Consider the following 20979-nt stretch of genomic DNA (forward strand, 5'->3'; position numbering starts at 1 on the left):
TATCCTAGAATGCCCACGGCAGGTACAGTTGCGCAGTGCCCACCACACCATAATTCTTCCTTTTGCGAATCAGCGAAGGGCCCACTACGGGTCCGTAAGGCAACACGCGAACCTACGCAGCTGCTCACTCTGTTGGTGCTTTTGCAGCTGCCGATGATGAGGATTAAATGTGTCCGAGCGCCTTGCAATGGGTGGGCCTTTGAAACACCCACTCGTTGAGCAATTCATATGTTTTGACGCCTGGCATGATTCTGCGCTTCTGCCACGCAATATTACATGCGTTAAGGGGCCAGTAAACAACCCCGCGGCCCAAATTTTGTTATGAACCTATAACTGCGCACTTGTACGGTGTGATCATGCTGCCGCAAGAACTTTACGAATAAGTGCAGTAGTAAGGAAGTTACCGGGCATAGAACAACCCGCTTTCGGCTAGTTTCGGTTCTCGCTCGGCCTTCCCACCCTTCTCGGCAGCCAAGAGGAGTAGGCGTAGCCCGCTGTCGTGACTACGCCCACTTCGACGACGTAACACAACGTCAGTGATGACATCATGGGCACGCAGCCAACGACCGAACAATGGTTCCTCCACATGTCGCTCGTGTCGATGCACGGATGGATGGATGCTATGAGCGTCCGCTTTATAACGGGGCAGTGACATGTGTGCCACCAGGCTCGACAAAAAAAAAAAAAAAAATCCCCCCCCCCTATTTTTTTTTTTTTTGGTTGGCCTAATGCCTTGTCTACTACGATCAAATGAATCTTACGATAGAGAAAAACAAAAACAAATTCACAGCCCAGTTCTCTGCCCCTTACGGCAGAATCCTTACTTCTCCCACTCCATTTGTATATCCAATTTGTAATATTATGCGTTTATAATCACTACCCAAGCTTTTAATCCTTTCTTCGTCTATTTTTATTTCTTTCAGTTTGTGCTAAATCCCTTCAGCCATGAGACAATAATCAATACCCGATCGCTTGTTTCCGACTTCCCACGTAATCTGCCCAGCACATTTAGGCAGGCAGGCAGGCAGGCAAAGAACTTTATTTTGATCCGGAGACGACGGTCGCTCCCCCTTTAGGGGGCGAAATCGGCGGGCATAGACCCCGTGTTTACCATCTCAAGACTACGTTGCTCGCAGAGATCTAGCAATAACTTCCCATTGGTGTCTGAATATCCATCAAGGTGATAAATGTGGGCATTCATGTCCCCTAGAAGGATGATTTCGGCCCCATTACCAAACTCCTAAATATCCGCACTCATGCAATCCACTATCTCCTGATTCTTTTCTCTGCAGTTATTCCCCGTCCACAAGTAGGCTACCCCTAGCCACGTTTCCTTTCCACCTACTGTGCCCAAAACCCAGAGGTGCTCTGAACACGTCTGCTTCGCTCTATCCCAGAGCGGCGATAGGGTCACCCTAGCGGCGCGGCAAATGCGCGGCCAAAACAGCATCACCGCAGGGCCGAGGCGCTGTTTCGTAGTGCAGAGGACCAATCGACGAAGCCGGTGATACAAGTTGCCTTGGCGAAGATTGCGTCACGGCGCGTACGACGAAGATTGGACAGGCGCCGGAGAGCGGCACGGGAATTGTTTTTCGAAATGGAGCGTCTGCGCGGCGCGCGGCGCTGTGATAATCCTAGAATGTGATCGCCGCGGCCTTCTGCACGAATTAGCGAGCTTGTCTGGCAGGTGCAAAAAAATAATAATAAAGTCGGAGTCTGTTCAGTGGCCGTTTAAGGAGGCTGCTCCCATTACATGACATTCATATAGTGTATTTTCTTTTTTTCTTTTTTGAAGTAGTTTCAAGCAATGGCGTGGCTCTGTGGTAGAACACGTACCTACTTGCCACGCAGAAGGCCTGGATTCGATTCTCAGTCGGGCCGAAGATTTTTATTATTTATTTTATTTGCATCTCTCTCGATTTTTTTTTTTTTTTGTTACGGACAACGCCGATTTTTAGCTCACAACTAACGACAGCGGAATTTCTGCGAAAAAAATCTCTTTGAAAACTCGACCGAAGCATTCTCAAACTCTTGCGAATTTTGCCTGCGGAGGAATACGTGGCCATAGCGTATACTCCCTCATCTGACTGGCTCACGCACGTAGCTAGGAAAACAACGATATCATTGCTGCTTGCCGCGGAAAGACACACTCAGTAAAACGAAATGTCGAGCGGTCTCCGCTCCAGCGCACCGCAAAAGAGGAATAATCAATCGCGAAGCTCCGCTCTTTTCCCATGGGCGTCGTACTACGCCTCCGCCCACACAACAGGAGCATTCGAGAAACTGAACTGTTCCGCACACACAGGCGCCCGAACGAGCGCCGCGGACACAAATGAAAGAATAACGATCAAGTATCTCTCGCGCGAAGAGTGGGTATTTCTCATCATCGACAGGAAAGAGCCGAGTGCTTCGACAAAGAAGGCCCCGGCCATTCATTAAGCCATCCTCGCTAGAGGGAGGAATGCGCATCCAGTAGACGATGCGAACAGCTGAACGAGTGAACACGCCTCATCAGAGCAGAACTTGCAAGATTTTCTCATCGCCAAGGCGGGAAACTACAAAACCAAAGTTCTGAAAATAGCCACGCGCGTTTGCATGTAAAGTATTTCCTTCGTATTCGCTACATGGCGCCACGAATCAAAGCCGCGAGGGAAAGAAAAATTCGATTACAAATAGAAGCCGACTATCAGTCAACGGGAGCATTATTCTTATTGAAATATACTTATTTGCATTGAACTACGTCATGTGCCGCTCCTAAATAAATTATCAATGAAAATGACATAGCACGATTACCTTCTTACCCCCGCTTACTTGCAGGCGGGAAAACGTTGCACATATATGTACCCAAGAACCGAAGGCAACAGTCTTCGTTACTCAAGTGCGCGCTAGCTATTGATAACTTTGGCGTGATGCCACCACGGACGCAGCTTCTTAACGTACGTGGCAGCTCCGACGACGTCAAGGCAGCATTTTCACAGCGGCCGGGATACCATGCTTCGATGTCATGAATATGAGGCCAGAACGTTATTTGACGCTGTATCATTCAGAATCAGGAGAAAACCCGCGCGCGGCGCATTCACGTGACGTGACGAATCCAGTTACAGCGAGGCGGCTTCGGTGACGTCAGTGCAACTCAGGGCGAGCGATGAACGTACACTTGCCCGTAATACGAACGGAAAATCGTTTTAAGCGGTGCTTGTTTGAATCGGCCATTTCTAATAAGAGAAACAGCTCTTCTGACGCACCGGACACTTTTATGCATGAAGTGGAGCGCTTAGCCATTACAGCTTCTTCAAGGCCCTTCGAAAGGACGTAAGCCGCGACAGAGGTGAGAGGCCAGATGTATGCTCGCTCGATAAAGTGCACACACACACGCACACACACATACGCAAGTGCCAGACGAGCGAGCGTTGTAATTCACCGCAATGGCCTCCATAAATCTGCACTGCCCAGAGCCGCTGTGCGGAAACACTCCCGGAAGCCACGTCCGTGCGTCCGGCCTTGCCCAATGGACGGTACTGTTTACCGGAATGTTTACGGCCCTTCGATGGCCAATAGCCGATGGCGCGCTCAAATAGGTACGCTACTTGTTTCGGGCACAATTAGCTCCATCCATCCCAGGTTTCGTTATGCCTGCCGTCTCGTGCTTCGTCAATTTACTGCTTGTGACGGGCGCACCGATGGAAAAAAAGATTTCTGCGGGAGTTTGCTCGACACTAGGTAACTGTGCACTTATTTCGTGCATGGAGCAACGCGTTTGCAATCGGGACCACGCTTGTCGGTGTCATCCGTCTACACTGCACGGCTCGAGTCTCAATAAACAGTGAAAGGAATCCGCACTCTTCTGACTGGCTTACGCAAACATAATGTCCTGTTCCAGTGCGTATAGGCATTAATTCGCAAATAAAGGAAATGGCAGCCCGCACATTTAGAAGGAGTTAAGCTTCAGGCGCCTCGGGAAAGCAGCAGGCGCAAAACGTTACGCAGCTGCGATCGACGCGTCACGATGAGGACTTCTATACAATATGTTATGCCCCATTGAGGCATTAATTTTCATATGCGGCAAAGGTGACAAAACACACGTCCTCTTTCGGCAGGCACCAGAGTTGCATTCAAACATCTGTTTGTACAAAAGTCTGAACACAATGTCCGTTGCCATTTGAAAGACCGCCTTTTCCATGTCTTATATATGGGTCATAACACATCGATACCGATCACCAAAATGACTGGAATCTATGTAGTTCTTGTTTTATGTTTCGACACATGGTGATCCGCATGGTGTGCCTCGCGAAAAAAACATGCTTTAGACAAGTCGCGTCCGTCGAGATTAGCCGAAGAAAAGCGTTATTAACCGCCATAGGCGAGAATGTAACGCGAGTACAATTTAGCAAAGCCACAAAACCTTTATTCCTTGTGAAGCCGCTAGCGAAAGGTCTTCGGGCCGCGTGTTTGAGACACCCGGCTTACAGCGAAGAAACAGCAGCGATTTCCTCACAAACCACGTCTATTGCTACTGCTCAGCGTGTCCTTTTGTGTTATCGGGAATTTTTATCGGACACCGGTTACTTATCCCGATATATAGCTTTCCTCGGGAACAGCGATCTTGTATAATTAACCTATAGCATTTACGTGAGCAGAACACTTGATCTCTAATCGGGCATCATCACACGTGACGCTTCACACTTGCTGCGAAGAAGCTTCCGCTCTGCAGCATTTCTTTTAACCTCCCCGCTTGACACGTAACGAGCTCAGACAGGTCGTTCGTCCTGTAATTCATGAGCGATCGCTCAACAGTCCTTGCTGGAAACTCGATAATACGGCCACCTGCAGCCTACGTAAATGGAGCATGCAGAAGCAAATGATTAAGTAAATTCTATAAGCTCATCATTCTATATACATCCGCTTGACGCAAAAAGAGAGACAAAGCACAGCGAGTCATATCTAATCACTCGGTTCAGTTGACGTCGATGCGCCTTGACAAAAGAAAACTACCGCGGAGAGATCGAGTAGCGGCGTCACAATTAAGGCTCCACCTGCGTTACGAAAAACTCCATTCATGGTTTCGCTTCTGATTTCGTTCTCGCGAATACGCATGGCTTGATTCCGCGAACATCGTCCTCGGGTACAATTGGAGTCTGTCGGTGCCCCATCATTGATGCGAAAACAGGTGACGTTGGGTGAAAAAAAAAAAGAACAGTGAGACTGACAGGGTACGGCCCTCGAGTTGAGGCATTTTACTTTCATCTTAACTAATTACCGAGACGTTAATCAAGGGGTTGCAGAGAGAAAAAAAAAAGCGGAATGATTTAATGGAACATTATCTGGATTTCAAGCGAGTGATCGCACAGATAAATTTATTTAAAAAATAAAACACGCAACGCGTCATACAGAGAGAATGTCACAGCCATGGACGTGCAGCTGCAAAACGAGGTCCATGCACAAACCTGTGCCATCGATAGCTACATCGTTAATAATAATATAATATCTGGGGTTTAACGTCCCAAAACCACGATATGATTATAAGAGTCGCCGTAGTGGAGGGCTCCGGAAAGTTAGACCACCTGGGGTTCTTTAACGTGCACCTAAACCTAAGTACACGGGCCTCAAACATTTTCGCCTCCATCGAAAATGAAGCCGCTGCGGCCGGGATTCGATCCCGCGACCTTCGGGTCAGCAGCCAAGCGCCATAACCACTAGACCACCGTGGCGGGGGGGGGGGGGGGGGGCAGGGGGGGCAGCTGCATCGTCGGTGAAGATTCGTGCTGACATAGATGAAGAGTATCTGCAGTCACTGTAACAGCGCATACGTTCGTGTTTACGATGTAATCGGCGTAATGTGGTTCCTTCAGTGAGGACTCCATTCCTCGGTGTCGAAACAGCGAGACCACACGCGGTCGATGGAGGGCAGAAACGTATCGACCTTTACGGCTGTGCATAAATATGCAGCGCGTCGCCGGGGTCGATTAACGCAAAAGCGCTCATCGATCAATGAGCCGTTATTCGGGAGGCAGAGATACACCACGGCCGAGCCGAAATGACATGCCACACACGCACGGGCCAGCTCCTTCTAGAAAAACCACACGAACAGTACATGCCCGATGCATCGCGCAGCAATGCGACGCCCAGTATAACGCCCAGAGGGAGCGGCCGGCCGCCAGCGTTGCCGGGCTGTGTTCTGGCGGATTATGTGGTGGGTGGTAGTGGTTCGAAAGGAGAAGGAAAAAGGCGCCTAATTTCTCCAGCCCAATAGGGAGCACGGCGCAGTGCCTCGGATTATGTACCGCAACACACACACACGCACTTGGAAGCCAGCGAACGAAGCACACGCACTCTCTCCACTCAAGTGTGGATTATGTCCAGTAGAATAAATCGTGCTGCATCTAAAGCACGCGCAAAGGCAGCAACGTCAGCCTTGCTTAACGTTCGCATCAGGGGCGTCAGGGGCGTCGATACGTCTCGTGATCGCCCCATCCAGCAGGAGCACCTCGTCGAAGGCAAAGGGATTCAGGCGCCGAAGACACGACGCGGATTGGGGAACAAAACTGTTGTGAGTAGTGGACGTCTCGTCGAGACATTTCGGCGCGGGCCCGCAAAGCGGCGAGTGTTGGACAAGTTGTTCGAAGACCTAAGTACATCCGAGTACTAGTTAGAGTGCAGCAACAAGGCAATGGCTGAAATTATATATATATATATATATATATATATATATATATATATATATATATATATATATATATATATATATATATATATATATATATATATATAGGGCGAATAAGCGCACACCACCTCCTATGCAAGGCACAGCGCGCAGGCCGATTTTTCTGCCAGCGTCCAGTGTCATAACGTAATCACAGTAATACCGGGTAATGCGTCCCTGCGTAGTTATAAACAATCATGGACACGGATATCTTGTGCGCGACACAAAAGCCAGGTTTGGGGTTTGGTTATCTCGATCAATTCACAGGTACTGATTGCGTAGTTGAACATTACGCAACGTTACGACCATCTCCCCAAAGAGCAAGATGTAAAAGTTTATGCGAGTACTCAAAGTTGGACGCTCTCAATTAAGTTGGCAACGTGAATTCATCGAGTTCTACCATCGAACTATCAGTGCCGCTTTGCGTTTGCGGGCTCTCACTCGAAGTACAGTTGACTAAAGTGTACTTCGTGCACTCAAATGACCAATCGACTCAAATGTACTTCAGATGGTCAACCTGCTTTTAACTCAGTTGAGTGAAGCTGGTCGACCCAACAGTTCTGTGCAGGCTTAAACTTGAGGAAGTTTCTAAGGCGCTGCAACGCCCAAATAAAAAATACTCGGTACTTGTTTAAACGGGATGGGGAGTGAACCGGCCAACTTCCCGTCCGTGCTGATCCGCTATCTCGAGATGCAACCGAACAGGCGGAACGGCGTCTCCAAGTGGGCCGCGCGGCGCACAAGACACGGCAACGGAGTTCACGCAGACAAGGCATCAGAAATCAATCCTAGCGATCAATGAGCGTTAAGAAGGCTCTATAGCTCGACCGTTTGGCCGAATTCGCGTGCTCCGTCCGGCACGCAACGAACGTCCGCATGTGTTGCAATGCTCGCCGATAATCATACAACCGGCGACCAAGACCAGCTGCCCCTCACTGCGGTGGTGATTTTTGGCGCAGGTTGGCTGTATCCCTTTGTGTCCCGTCTATTCGAGAAAAAAAAAAAAAAAAAAAGAGGGCGAATGGAAGCGCTCACACTTCCCGAGAAGATGCAACTGTCATGCGTGACACGAACTCGCGACTGGTCAGCGGCAATTCACCGAGCGATCGGCGAACACCCGAGCATCAGCACTGAGGGGCGGCGACAGGCAAGAGGGCTCGGAAGTTCCTTCGGGAGCGAAGAAGATGTCGCTTACCTGGTTACGTAAGTGTCCGAACGCTAGCCATATCGAACTCAAGCAGAAGTGTTCTCGGGCGATCACCGGCGGCAGCACCCAATCCGAATGGCAGGGCCCCCCGCACGACCGCTACACACAACGCAACACCAGGCAACACCGCCACACGCACCGCACCGAGCCTTATCCAGAATGCAGAGGAGCCCACGGGAGAACCGGAGAGCGACCGACGCCGAGCAAGTGGGTAAGAAAAAAAGTCGTATTCAAAAGCTAAAGCGGAAACTCGACAACACACCGGCAGCTCAGTCAACTTGACGAGCTATGTGGCGCCATCTGAGTACAACTCTGCAAAGCCTAAACCAATGCCTCCTTGTAGATGCCCGCCGCGGCGATTCCCTCAGTTCCCCACAAATCCGTAAGGCAGCGCTCGTTGCCTGACCGACTTCTGGCTGTAGCGGAAATGCACTTACCCCCGTATTCTTAAACGCGCCTTCACTCGAGCCTTCGCCTCGACTTGACCAAGTCAAGGCGAAGCGCCCTCCTCCACTCAAGGAGCCGCTGGGTTTCAAGAACGCTCCTCGGCCTTTCCTTCGCCAAGGGACACTTTAGGGGCGATCGGAGATCTGTTCGTTCCGCTTGTTCGTTCTCCTGGGGGAGAACAAGCGCGCTGATTGGCTGAAGCCGGACAACTCACGCCATTCTAAGGGGCGTGGCCATTTCTTTTTTTTCCTTGATGTTTTCTTTTTTGGTGACGTCATGCCGCGTCATAACGAGCATGTCGTCTGCTAAAAGTGAACGGAGAGCGACGGCTCCATAATGGAAGCCTGCAAGATAACGGAAGACGAAAAAGACAGATTTGATAAATCAGGTGTATTTTATTGGCGAAATATTGCAGTCGAACAGGATATTACCCCAAAATATATAACACAGAAATCAGAAGTAGCATAACAATTCAACATGCACTCTGTGATGGTTAATGTGGGCCCTGGATCCGAAATAATTCAACCGGCCGTCAGGTGATTCTGTACACACAACACAGACTTTAACACAACCGATAACTCTGACGATTCACACACAACACACTACAGCATTCCTTATTTACATCCTAAACGTCATACGCGTCTCGCACACAAACTTTCCTACTCGCCGTTATGAACTGTTGCCGCTGCGGCGAGGTCGGTCGTCACCGGTACACCTTGCGCAGTCAACAGTCACGCTGCCTTGACCGTGGCGAGGTGGTAGTGGTGGTGATGATGGCACTGCAGGCCGATAGATCACCAGGCCACTGCAGCGCAGGTTAGCTGCCCGTCGCCAACATGAGCCGCGGCCACTTCGTGACACCACTCGGGCCCCAGGACCTCAGGCCAGGAACAGACTAGGCTGCCGGTCTCCGTGTCAGCACCGGGCACACAGCGGGAAACAGGCTCACCAGGTCCGCAATGCTGCAGGACGCCTGGTTAAGCGATGTCGCGACCCGAACCGCCGACATGCGGCTGCCGTTCCAACCGTGTCGCGCTCCAACTCCTCGAGCCGCACGCCCCGCTCGCGCTTCCTTTTCGTCGTCTTCCCCTCCATGGCGTACCGCAGAGCAGAACTGTCGTTCCCTCTTCGCCCCGTCACGGGCCACACAATCCACATCATCACACACACAAACCTTGCACACGTGTTGATCTTGCATCCGTAGACAGCGCAGCGTTTCTTCGCGTAGCGTGGCGGACTCATCGTCCCGAAGGGCGACAGCATGCCGGCCGTGCGCTGGCAAAACACAGTCACTGAAACGGTTCCGATGGCTGCGATGGGCTATATTACCTTCTGCCAAGTACCACGACTAGAAAAACGACGCTTATGCGAGGAAATCATCTACGGACGACGAGCCCGTTCGCTCGCGTTCTCTCGAGCGAACAATGGCGTCGCACGGCATGTATTTCGAGTAGTGATGCGGCGGTTGCGGCTGCCGCAACAGCTGATTTTGAGAAAATGGCGCTTGCAACGGTGCTTCCTTGCTACGTTGGCGTTTCTCGAAGCAGATGCAGAATGGTAGGAGGTGCGAAATGCGTTTGAAGAGATGAGCGAGTGTGAATTCCGGCGTCGCTTTCGTTTCTCGAAACGTACTGTACCTTGGTTGTGCGACGATCTCGGCCCCGTCATCGGGTGCCAACGAACCAGTGGGATTTAAACAGAGCGGAAGGCGTTGTGCGCGCTGAGATTTTTGCGATCGGATGCTTCCAGCGAGCTGTCGGCTGCGAGGAATTCAGCGGCCTGTCGCAGTCGTCCGTCAGGAACACGCCATTACTGTCGTTCGCGTGCAAAAACGGTGGGTGGCCTTTTCCGGAGACCACAGACGCGAAGAGCGAACAAAGGCGGCGTTCGCGCGGCTCGGGCAGATTCCCGTTGTGATCGGGTGCGTGGATGGTACGCTCATCGCAATCCCGAAGCCCCATGGCCTGAGCTCCGCGGACACGACGCATTACATGTCGGGGAAGGGACTCTACGCATTCAACACCACGATCGTGAGTATTATTCATGCATTGTATGCGTAGCGAATTGTTTCATTTATATCGCTTAAACTTTCCGCTTTACTGAGGCTGTTGCAACTGAGTATAAGTGGGAGCGGTATTTTCGATCTATCCAGAACGGGAATTGGTTCGTTTCAGGGCACTTCGCTTAGGATAAGCGATGATATCATGTGACGCTTAGTACACTTTGGTTCAGCGGCCTGCACAGTGCATAATATTACCGTTGCTCGTTCGCCATGTGTACCCGAAGCTTGATTCTCGATTTGTATTTGTTGAGATTAGCGCTCCCAGAATGTGCCGTAGTATGTCCTTATTGTTCATTGTCGTGATGGACGTTACATGGATCAATACATGGATGGATGAATAAACTTTATTTCGGTCCCTCGGAACGCGCCCTAGCATGTACATTAAATACGCATTGTTTCATAACCCTTTTTTCAGTCGAAGTTTTTCGTGTTGTAGATATTTTGTGATATATTGCCTTAAACATACAGCAGTAATTTCGTTAAAAGGCTTTGGTGGCTGAAAGATGGGTTGTTCCAAGCAGTAAATATGCAGACTACCCTTTGACACTGCATTGTCCTCGTGTTAGAACTTATGGTACAAGTCCTACCCTGTCGATGATTTGTCCATAGCTATGTTTCAACAGTCAGTAACAGTGAAGACAGATGTAGTTACATTAACATAATACCCAACATTGTACCCAAGGTCATTTGTGGGTACAATTTTGACTGAATTGAATTCTGCAGACATGTGATGCCGACCTCTGGATGTCAGTCCATGTTTCCTGGGGTCATGTCATGACTAGTGGGTATGGCGGGGGAGCCCTCTCCGTCAGCACCTGGAAGCAAAACTTCGGCTTGCTTGGTAAGTGCTGTCAATGCTTGCCACATTCAAGACGTTATCACTACAGCTGTCATGCCGACCTCGTGCAGGAGACTCCAGCTATACATTAGAACCGTGGTTCCTGACACCAGTGCCCGGACGACCAGCTCGTGACACCCCTGATAACCACTACAACGAGGCCCACACCGCCATGCGCAATGTTGTGGAGTGGTGCATCGCTGTAGGCTTGTGCACAGCTGCTCAAGCATCATTGCTGCTTGTGCAGCTCTACACGACATTGCGTTGGCAGCACATGAGCCTGTTCTCGAAGGAAACGATGACGACACCGACGATGCTGACTGCTGCCAGCAGCAGCTGAGCTACCACCACCACCACAATGGGAGCCAGCAGCAGCGCAACCGTGTAGTGAACCTGTTTCGAGAACTACAGGGCCTGCATGCTTGAGCACCTGCGCAGAGTACGCCGCCGCTTGCAACGACCTCGGCAGCATTGCGTGGTGCGTGTTTGTCTTTGTTCATTGTGTTTGTCACTGTGTTTTTTTTACTACACTTCAAATGTTTGCTACACATATCAACGAAACAGCGTTCTCCTATCAATGAATAACCCCCTTGAATAGGTTGGCAAAAAATGTGAAGCTCACCCTGACTCACTCGTGAAATATATTTTGCTCTTGGGGCTCGCTCAAACTCAGACTCACCAAAATTTTCCTCAAGCGGATTCACTCGGACTCAGGCTCACTAAAATGTTTTCACCCGGACTCGAACTCACCAATGTATTACTCACTTGGACTCGCAGCTCGATCTGAATCTGAGTGAGTCGACTCATGAGTGATTTTGCCGACCTATGCCCCCTTGTCACACAACGCCATGCTGATGAAATGCTTCGACCAGGTTGTAAAATATGGCGCTTCACACTAAGCACAAGTGAGAGCTCAACTGTGAATGGCACATGGTGCCATTCACAGCCAAAGTGGTAACCGGAAAAGGCTGTTTGAATCAGGACAGCAAGATGCGGTAGCTTTAGTGCAACAAGAATCGTGCTTGTAAATGAAGTGAACAACAAGGGTGGTGTCAGAATTGAAATTTTATTACAAGTATCACGAGCAATGCACATAAAAAGCAAAATAAATAAATATCCTTTAAATTTAATGCCAAGGAAAAGAATATAAAAGTAGCTTCCTTTTATAATATACAAATGGAGTTATTACAAAGTGCCTGCTGCTCCTCTGCAACAACACACGCGTCTCGCAGCACGAAAGTCATTGTATTACATGAAAACAAGGCACAGTCGAACCGGTATTAATTGAACTCGCTAAAAAATGCAAGTTGTTGGTTGCTGATATGTCTTCCTCTATTATTGATTTCTGTTTGTACCCAATCCTGTTATCTAAACACTTCTAAGCAACAGAACACGTATTCGTCAACTATTTTTTGGTCTTGCAATATTTCAAAATTGTTGTGCAACCTAGACCTTTCACAAACGCTTTTCTTTTTTTCTAGGATGTGTAAAAATTGATAGAAAACGTACAGTGTGCCACAATATTCTACGCGTATACACTATAAACATAAGGATACACTACAGTGCACTATGTGCATATACTACAAAATTCTTCAATGCATGACTTTGTATAATGAGATTTTAAAAAATGACATGGCAAAACATGATTTATAAATGAAACCACACTGTGCTATGCACATGTACTACAAAACTGCTGAATGCATCACCTCGCACGATGAGATTAAAAAGAAATGACATCGCAGGACACGATTTACCATTGATCTACACTTTACTATGTACAATGAAACAGCACATCAGTGCTTCTGATATGCAGAAAAAGAAAATTAACTGAAAGAAAATTGCAGGGCACCATTGAAGCAAACCAGCGTATCATAGCTCGTGATGTGAACAAAAATAAATCTACATATATGTACAACTAGTCTTTACAAATCACTTTGCAGGTGCCTTCCGCTGCAATGAGGGCCCGGGCGAGGGTACCAACGCCTTGCAATTTGTGGACCGCGTCACCGAGAAGTTGAACCTGACGCAGCTTTCCAATGATGCCTGGCCCTGCCGCCTGGTGTTTGCGGCTAGTAACTCCAGCGCCTCGGCCTGCCGGTTGCCCCCATCTCGCAGCTGCGGCATGAGCTGGAAACCAAGAAATGTGTTGCCATTATCATCTATAAATTTCCTGCTACCGACTCTTCGCTGGAAGCTTCTGTTCGTGAAGAGTTTCAGTGTGTGCAACAATTTCCTCTCTGTTGAAAATCCACTGACCCAACGGCATCCATGAATGGTGCTTGGTTCACCGCACAACCAACGCACTTCGTTTGGACAGACCAAAGCGGTGCCGGAATTCATTTTCGCTCATCTCATCAAACGCATCTCACGCCTCTAACCACCTCTGCATGAGAAGCAACCAAACGGCCCTTTTCAGGGCTACACAATCGTTTGCCCGGCTTTACGCGATGACTGACACAATCTCCTTCCGAAACCCTAGCTGCTGCAGTATGCAAAACATACAGCAAGCAGGTGTAACACAGGTGCAAACATGTGCATTTGTGTATGATGGCTATGTGAAAAAGTTATATAACGAGCTTGCTTTTTGAACAGTATATTTAGCAATAGCACATTTTCAGTTTCACTTTTGAAGCAATTGACAAAATAGAGAAACATTTCAAGATGTTGAACATTTTTGCAATGCTACCTTTTTGCTACATCTGCAAGGCAGGACACCTGTTTATTCCATCTGACAGTTATGCATACAACTAGCTCCTGCAACCGTTTGCCAAATTTTTTTTGTGCAGCCTTTTGTCTTTATGCCCACAGATGTCATCTCTTCACAAACATATGCCTGCACGCATGAGCATCACCTGTGAGCATGTAACACCATCTACAGTTAATCAAAAACATCAGCGAAACTTACGAGTTGGGGCACGGGAAAGATCCTGGGCCACATCCTCTTCAGCCACACCAGTAGCAGCTGGAGCAGGGCTCACCTGTTATAGTAAGAAGTTTCTTGATTGACACACTGAGTGCAATAAGAAGTATGGAGTGGAAGTGGACAATAGCAATGTTTTTTTAGAATGTTTCAACAGCGGCATGCTATGACACACAGACTTCGGAGAGAGGGGTGGAGGGAGGCAAGCCTACTGGCTACGCACCTCACTCGACTCGAGGGTCTGAGAAATGGGTTGGAACACGTAGGGTGCTCTAGTGACCTTCGAAATATAGTTCGCGGCTGTTCTTTCGTCATCACCGCAAATGTGGCTGTTTCGCATTCTGTTCTGGGCGGCGCAACGTGTTAGCACCTCAGCTAACGCGGCGGCCGGGTGATCCACTCGATATTGTTTGAAAAAGTAAAACTAACAGCGCGTAATGGCTCGAAGCAAACGAGCCCACTTGTTCGCAGCATACAAGTAACAATGATATTCTAAGCCAGTGCTTACCGATTCAGACCACCCGAACTATGGGCCTCGCACACTCGTCCCTGTCAAGCACGATGCGGCCGCGGTAATCCGAAATCTGGCCGCCTCGGGTGCTGCTGTAAAGCACAAGCGGGACGTGTAAGATGACCGACCACAATACAATTGTGCTCGCACTCACCTCTGCTGCCCTCGGAGTTTGGCAAGACCCTGCTGCGAATAGTAGCGCTCATTCCTCCATCGGGCCTGCCACTGGGCCCTGGTGTTACGCGCAGGGACTTCTTCGTTCAAAAGCGCTACTAGCTCCTGCCACATGTCGTCCCGGTCCTCCCTCGTGAACGACGGCTCCAGCGGGCACGACAGCCTCGCGATCTGTGGGTGCTCTTTCACAAAAGCCAGCAGAAGCTCCTTTTGACGATCCGACACCCGAGAACCAACGCAGACGTTGCGATCGGACGACATTTTGAAACTACGTCAGCCGCTACTTTTCTCTTTTTTTTTTCGCGCGCGCGACACCATCTAGCGACGACGTCAAAAAAAACTAACATTATTAAATATCATCACTCAAAGCTGTTGCTGTTTGAAAGAGTGTTTGAGCTTGAGAAGCAAAAACAATAATTTTCTGTAAAGTAATTATATTTATTAAAAGGCAAGAAACGCTTCACGGTCCCTGTGCCGACGTCACAGGATGCGCGTCTACTTCCGGAAAGCTGTCCGCTTCACGATTGGCTGTTCTCTTCCTCTCGGCGGTTCTAGGCGGGAGAGCTGCGCCTCCTCTCACTTCTGTGACGTAGGCACCGCAGAACGAACGCGGAACGAACAGATCTATTTGCCAACGCTCCCTTGACTCGAGTGCCGTCTGATAACGAGAATATTCCTAATGTGGTTAGGAAATAGCTGTTTCGGCTCAATATTTATGTGCTTTTCTTAGTTAATCTTGTTTATCAGTCGACGGTACGGCAAAATACACGCCTTTAAATCTGTAGTGTAGCTTCCGTAAGCTTGAGCCGATAGAGTAAGCGAAACCCCCGCTTGAAATCTGGCAACAGTCGCATCCCGGCGCCGAAAGAACAGCTGATTCCGATGTGTCTGCTGCTGATCGTTTCCACGCACTCAACATCTTTTATGCCGCATGCGTCTGTTAATCGCTGTATATGATTACGGCAGTGTCTACTTGTGTATTGTTCGTGACCCAGCTGTCGCCATGGTGACTGACGAACTACTTGATTGATAGCGAAAAGCAGGGCCCATCGCACGGACGATTTGTCGTTTTGTTTAGCTTCCTGCTGCTGAGAGCCTTCTGTTCATTGATGCAGCTGCAGAACGGATAATGCGGGTGAGTCATTTTTACATACGATCACATTATACTGATGTGCTTGGTGAATTCGCCACCGCACTGTGTGCAAGAATTACTTATCGTAGGTAAATTTGCTCTCGATGCGGAGTGCTAGCATAGTTCATAATTACAGGAGCCTGTGCAATTGTTATTTTCTCATTTCATTTCTTGAGACATTTAACGCGACACTGGTAGTGGTTCCGCTTCGTTTATTTTACAAATGCGGTAGAGACTGCTCGCAGCTGCTACTCATAGTTACCCAGTGTCGCGTTAAGGAGTACGTATGCTATGCATGTGGTAGAGCGCTCAAATTAGACTGTAACGCAGGTTGAGGAAAGCATTCGCTTGTGTTTTCTCCACTATCGACGGAAGCGGTGTTTTAAAGTCGTTTTTTTTTTAATCGGCAGCGTATGTTGTCGGTTAACTTGGACTGATGTGTGTTTGGTTTCTTCTTAACAGCGTTTCTTGACATCAGGTATACTTTATGCAACGTTTTAATATTCGGATGATGCATAAGTTAGCAGTTCATTACTTCCACAAACGTTTTTCTATTCGCCGTGCATTTGTCGATGTACCTAACGTGACTAATTCTAATGGACGCAACGGCCATATTTTAAAATGTTTGTCCTGTCTTTTTATTTTGGAAGCGCAGGCAGCCTGTAATTAGTGCACGAGTGCCCTGTGTACTGATGTTTTGGCATTCATTTGCAGTTTGTGACCCCTGGGAATACCTGCTGAGGAGGGCGTCGGCGTCTGTGCTGTATAGGGACGCTTTGGCATTCCAGAGCATCTTTTGTTATTCTGCACATCACGAGAACTGAAGCCGTTTCTGCCTTTTACTGCTATTCTGCCTTAACGACGACCGTGTGGACGCACTCAACTTGGGCGGATGTGTTGCGAAGAAGCAGAGTAAACTACTCTACTGATTCAACGAAGACGACAGCACCGAAATGGTGAAAGATTCTCAAGGGCCTTGCAGTCATCGCAGCTACTTCTGGTCACAAGAACCGTGTAAATATTTGTAAATATACGCTATCAAGTAAAATCAGCTTGCCTACCTGTTGGAACCGCGCCACCTCCCTTCCATGGAAGAGGAACAGTGCTGCATTCTATAGAACGCGTTTGATTGTTGTAGAACTGCTTTTTCTATATAATCAGAGCAGATGAGGTTTTTGCGATCTTGTCTGAACACGAAAGCACAGAGAAAACTCTAAATCAATTGCAAATGGTAAATGAATTTTTATTATATCTGCTTGATGAAGGATAACGTAGGTGACAAAATAGAAGTGTGTAAAGCTGCAAGGTGTCCGTCAATAAAGCATATGCAGCCTACATACTGTCATGGAATTCGAGCTTGTAGGACATCATAAAGAAGATACAGGTGGTAGCCACACTAGTGTGACTAATCCATGCAGTGCAGCTATTAACTGCAGCTTTTCTTCCTTTGTATACAGTCATGCAAACGCTGCAAATACTGCACGTTTGTAAAGAGTGTTGGTGTATCTTCTAGTCTCAGCAGCCAGGTTCCTGCACAAAAGAAAGGGGTTATAAATAATGAACATAGTGGTACATCAAAGCTGCATTTTTCTTTACTTCTCGTTCTACACACATTCTTCAGTACTTCTCGCCTTGAAGAACGGGCATGTCTTTTGTTGACTTAATGAGCTTTCACTATTTTGATACATGTTTGGGCCAGGCACTTGTGCATCTGAACAGACGTATGGCTATCCAACGCCCATTAGCTTCATTATATAATGGCTCAAACGTCTACAATTACACTGCGTGTGGTATTGTTTTCTTAAAATTTGTCGTTATTGCTTAATTAGAAGCAGTGTTATTAAGCTTGAAAATGAAACATTCATTCATTTCTCTGCTGTATCTTTTGTGCTTTGATACGTTTCACGCATTTTTGCATACATGCGGGTTTCATACTGCACCACCACCTGGTTAATGTCATATAGCTAGGCTTGGACGCCCATAGATATTGTGGGCTACATAAATACTGTATAACGAAGCTACGAATTACGTAGTTATAACTTTCAATACTAGCAACTGCACACTCGTTGTAGCCCATTACATTGTCTTTTGTTTTCCATAAACCATCCCAAATATGAATCTGATCAAACACAGGGAAAATGTGAAAAACAATATAGAAGAACGCACCTTCACGTTGATACAGAAGATCTCCTTGCAGACGTATGCTTCTTCGTATTTCGGTTAGGGTAGTGAAGATTTACATGAGCGAAAGCCCCTCGGGTGTGCGGTGAATGCCGGCGCATGAATAGACAGGTATGCACCCATGAAGCTAGCATGAATAATTCACCCATTAATTGGAGAAAAGTTCGCTCTTTCACTTTCCTTTCGCTATCGCGCAGTCTTTCGCACCGGGCTTGAACTGATGCGGCGTAAGGTCTTCAACGAAATACACATGAAAGCACTGGCGACCATCGTAAGACTTGGAACACTCGCACGATGATTATCCGAAAGCAGGTAATCCATTGGCTCATGCACGGAATGCAACACATCGCGGCACAAGAGCGCGGTCCTCTTGACATCATGCCCGCCTCTCTCGGAGCCACAGCAGCCACAGTATATCTGAGCCGTTGCCGAACCACTCGAAGACAGCGCCATGGTAAATGCGCACCTTCACTGTCGAAAGCAAAAAGGCAGCGGCAGGGCGGCAGCTTGATCCATCGGGAAATGCAGAACAAGTAATCGACGCACCGTATGGATACCACGCTGACCGTGGCCTCCGAAATGGCGAGCGCGCGGCCCGCTATCTCGGAGGCCACGCGCTGACGCCAAAACTTCACTCAAGGAACGATTCAAGGTAGCTCCCGCGCTACCTTGACAATCTCAAGTGAAACACTCGAGATTTCCTCAAGTCGAGGTGCGTTTCGAGTGAAGGGCGATTTGTGAATCGGAAAACGGCCCTCAAGGAGCGTTTCGAGTGAAGGGTCGAGTCGAGGAGCGTTTGTGAATACGGGGGTTATTGCAGCAGACGACGTCGTCCGTTCCAACGTTTTTAGAAGAATACAGCTTCGCAGCTCCGCTCGCGTGCCGGCAGCGGCCGACGCGTGAATTTACGGCGCTGCTGATCCATTTGTGGCCCCCGGGATCGGATACGGAGGCGACGCACCTGCCACAGCGATCTCAGACGCGCGAGAAGTAGCCGCTTGCGACGCGTTGCGCGTTTCTCTGTGCTCGCTTTCTCCGTACTCCGTACTCCGTGCGTGATTGTTTGCGAACGGTGATCGCTTGGGAAGCAGTTCTTTCGATTTAGCACGTGTGAAAGGGACAAAGTCGAAGAATGTCATCTTGATGCGCGTGTTGCACGAGCGGCTCGGAAACGAACACTGGTCATCACTTCTCCGAATCAGGGCAGGAATACCTTCTGATCGCCAATCCCACCAGAATAGTGAAGACTAACTTCGCTACAAGTCGCCTAACCGAGCTCAGGGAATAAAATCAGGTACCTTGATCAACCATAGTGCGCGTTGTACGCCTTTCTCAAGAAATCAGAATTAATTCACCCGAAAATTAACAACGGTCCTCTGTTTTACGACTTGCTTAGTATGACAAATCTAAGTACATGATGCAGTGTCATTTTCGCCTCCACAGAAAAAATGCGACCGCCGTAGTCGTGATCGATCCCGCAACCTTCGGGTCAGCAGCCGAGCACCGTAACCACTGCTCCACCGTGGCGGCTAAACACAGGTTGACGGCAATGGAATATTCATGGGAGATGACAGCTAGACGTGTGAGATTGTACCATTATAATAGGTCACGTTTGACAGGGGCGTGGCCAGGGGAAAGGGGGGTTGGGGGATTCACCCCCCCCCCCCGAAAATTTTCAGTTTTGCTTGCGTATATATATATACATGCGCACATACAAACGCACGCACGAACGTACATGAAGTATGGCTGAACCCCCCCCCCCCCCCCGAAAAAAATTTCTGGCTACGCCCCTGACGTTTGATGATCTTTTGATGTTTTTGGAGCTTAGCTTGTCAAACAATCACTTTTTAAAACAGTCGAGGTTAATTGAAAAAGTTTAAATCTCGTAATCTCGGCTGTCACCAAGGGGCTGCAGCGACGATAGGTCACATGGGTTTTGTTGCAGACGACGCGTGAGGCATGATGCAAGATTAGGGAGCCTTCATGTCTGCGCGCCCCCTCCGTAGGGGGCGCGCACACATGAAGGCTCCCTCAAGGCCGGGCTAGACCGCACGCGAAGCGAGCGCGCGCGTGCGGTCTAGCCCGGCCGTGGCTCCCTATGCAAGATGGAACTGCAGCGCCGCTAGTTCTTGCGTCGGCCGTCGCATCCACTTCGGAGAGCTAGAGTGACCTAGAATAGGGGGAGTGTCCAAAGCGCCGCGCGAATACATGGGAGGAGCGAGGGCCTTTTGCGGTGAACTCCCGCGCCGCGGCGCTGCCGTGCCGAACCCGTGGGCTTTCTCCGCGGCGGAAGCCGCGTCAAAGCGGCGAGCGTCTGCTACGCGCGTGATATTTTGGCCACTATTAGCTAAAATTGCGGAAATTTGGGCAATATTTAATGCTGTGCCACTGCAACATAATACTGCAGCGACTCATCATACAGAGAACGCGTTTGTTATTTTGTATGTTGTGAAACGGGGATGTTGTATATATCCTTTCAGCTGGTTTCTCACCGCATTGGTCCACACTTCCGCAGCTGTCTGATGAACGCATCCTGCACACATTTCATCGTGAGAAAAGGCGCTTAACTTACTTTCGTGTGGAATGACGAACGTAAACTTGCAGGAGAGAATAAACTGGAGATAACCAGGAGAACGTGGCACATATGCACGTAGTAACTAGCTCATGCATGCTAACGAGTTTGCACCCTTCATATACTACCTTTATTTCGTGCATTCGATTTGTTTTACAAGGCTGCCTCCTGCGCTCTGCTGTTCCAAGCCATTTCATGCGAAGCCGAATGTGTCAGTCGGCGTGGCCGCGGTACC

General features: G+C 48.8%; 2 protein-coding genes across 2 annotated transcripts in view; both read right to left on the reverse strand.

Annotated features, from left to right (window-relative positions):
• Positions 1-8089, reverse strand: part of LOC119388232 (putative polypeptide N-acetylgalactosaminyltransferase 9) — a 263884-nt gene extending 255795 nt beyond the window's left edge. The window contains exon 1 of the mRNA XM_037655897.2: positions 7896-8089. The gene's annotated coding sequence lies outside the window, so the exon portion shown is untranslated. The remainder of the gene's footprint in view (positions 1-7895) is intronic.
• A 6531-nt stretch (positions 8090-14620) lies between these two features.
• Positions 14621-15151, reverse strand: LOC125757758 (uncharacterized). Its single transcript, XM_049413879.1, has 2 exons — positions 14840-15151; positions 14621-14777 (listed from the first exon to the last, which is right to left on the reverse strand). The coding sequence occupies exons 1-2, from the start codon at positions 15118-15120 to the stop codon at positions 14687-14689; spliced, it is 372 nt and encodes a 123-aa protein (XP_049269836.1). The 5' UTR covers positions 15121-15151; the 3' UTR covers positions 14621-14686.
• Between the last annotated feature and the right edge of the window lie 5828 nt (positions 15152-20979).

The sequence above is a fragment of the Rhipicephalus sanguineus genome, chromosome 3 (genome assembly GCF_013339695.2).
Source record: "Rhipicephalus sanguineus isolate Rsan-2018 chromosome 3, BIME_Rsan_1.4, whole genome shotgun sequence".
In the NCBI taxonomy this organism is placed as follows: Eukaryota; Metazoa; Arthropoda; class Arachnida; order Ixodida; family Ixodidae; genus Rhipicephalus; species Rhipicephalus sanguineus.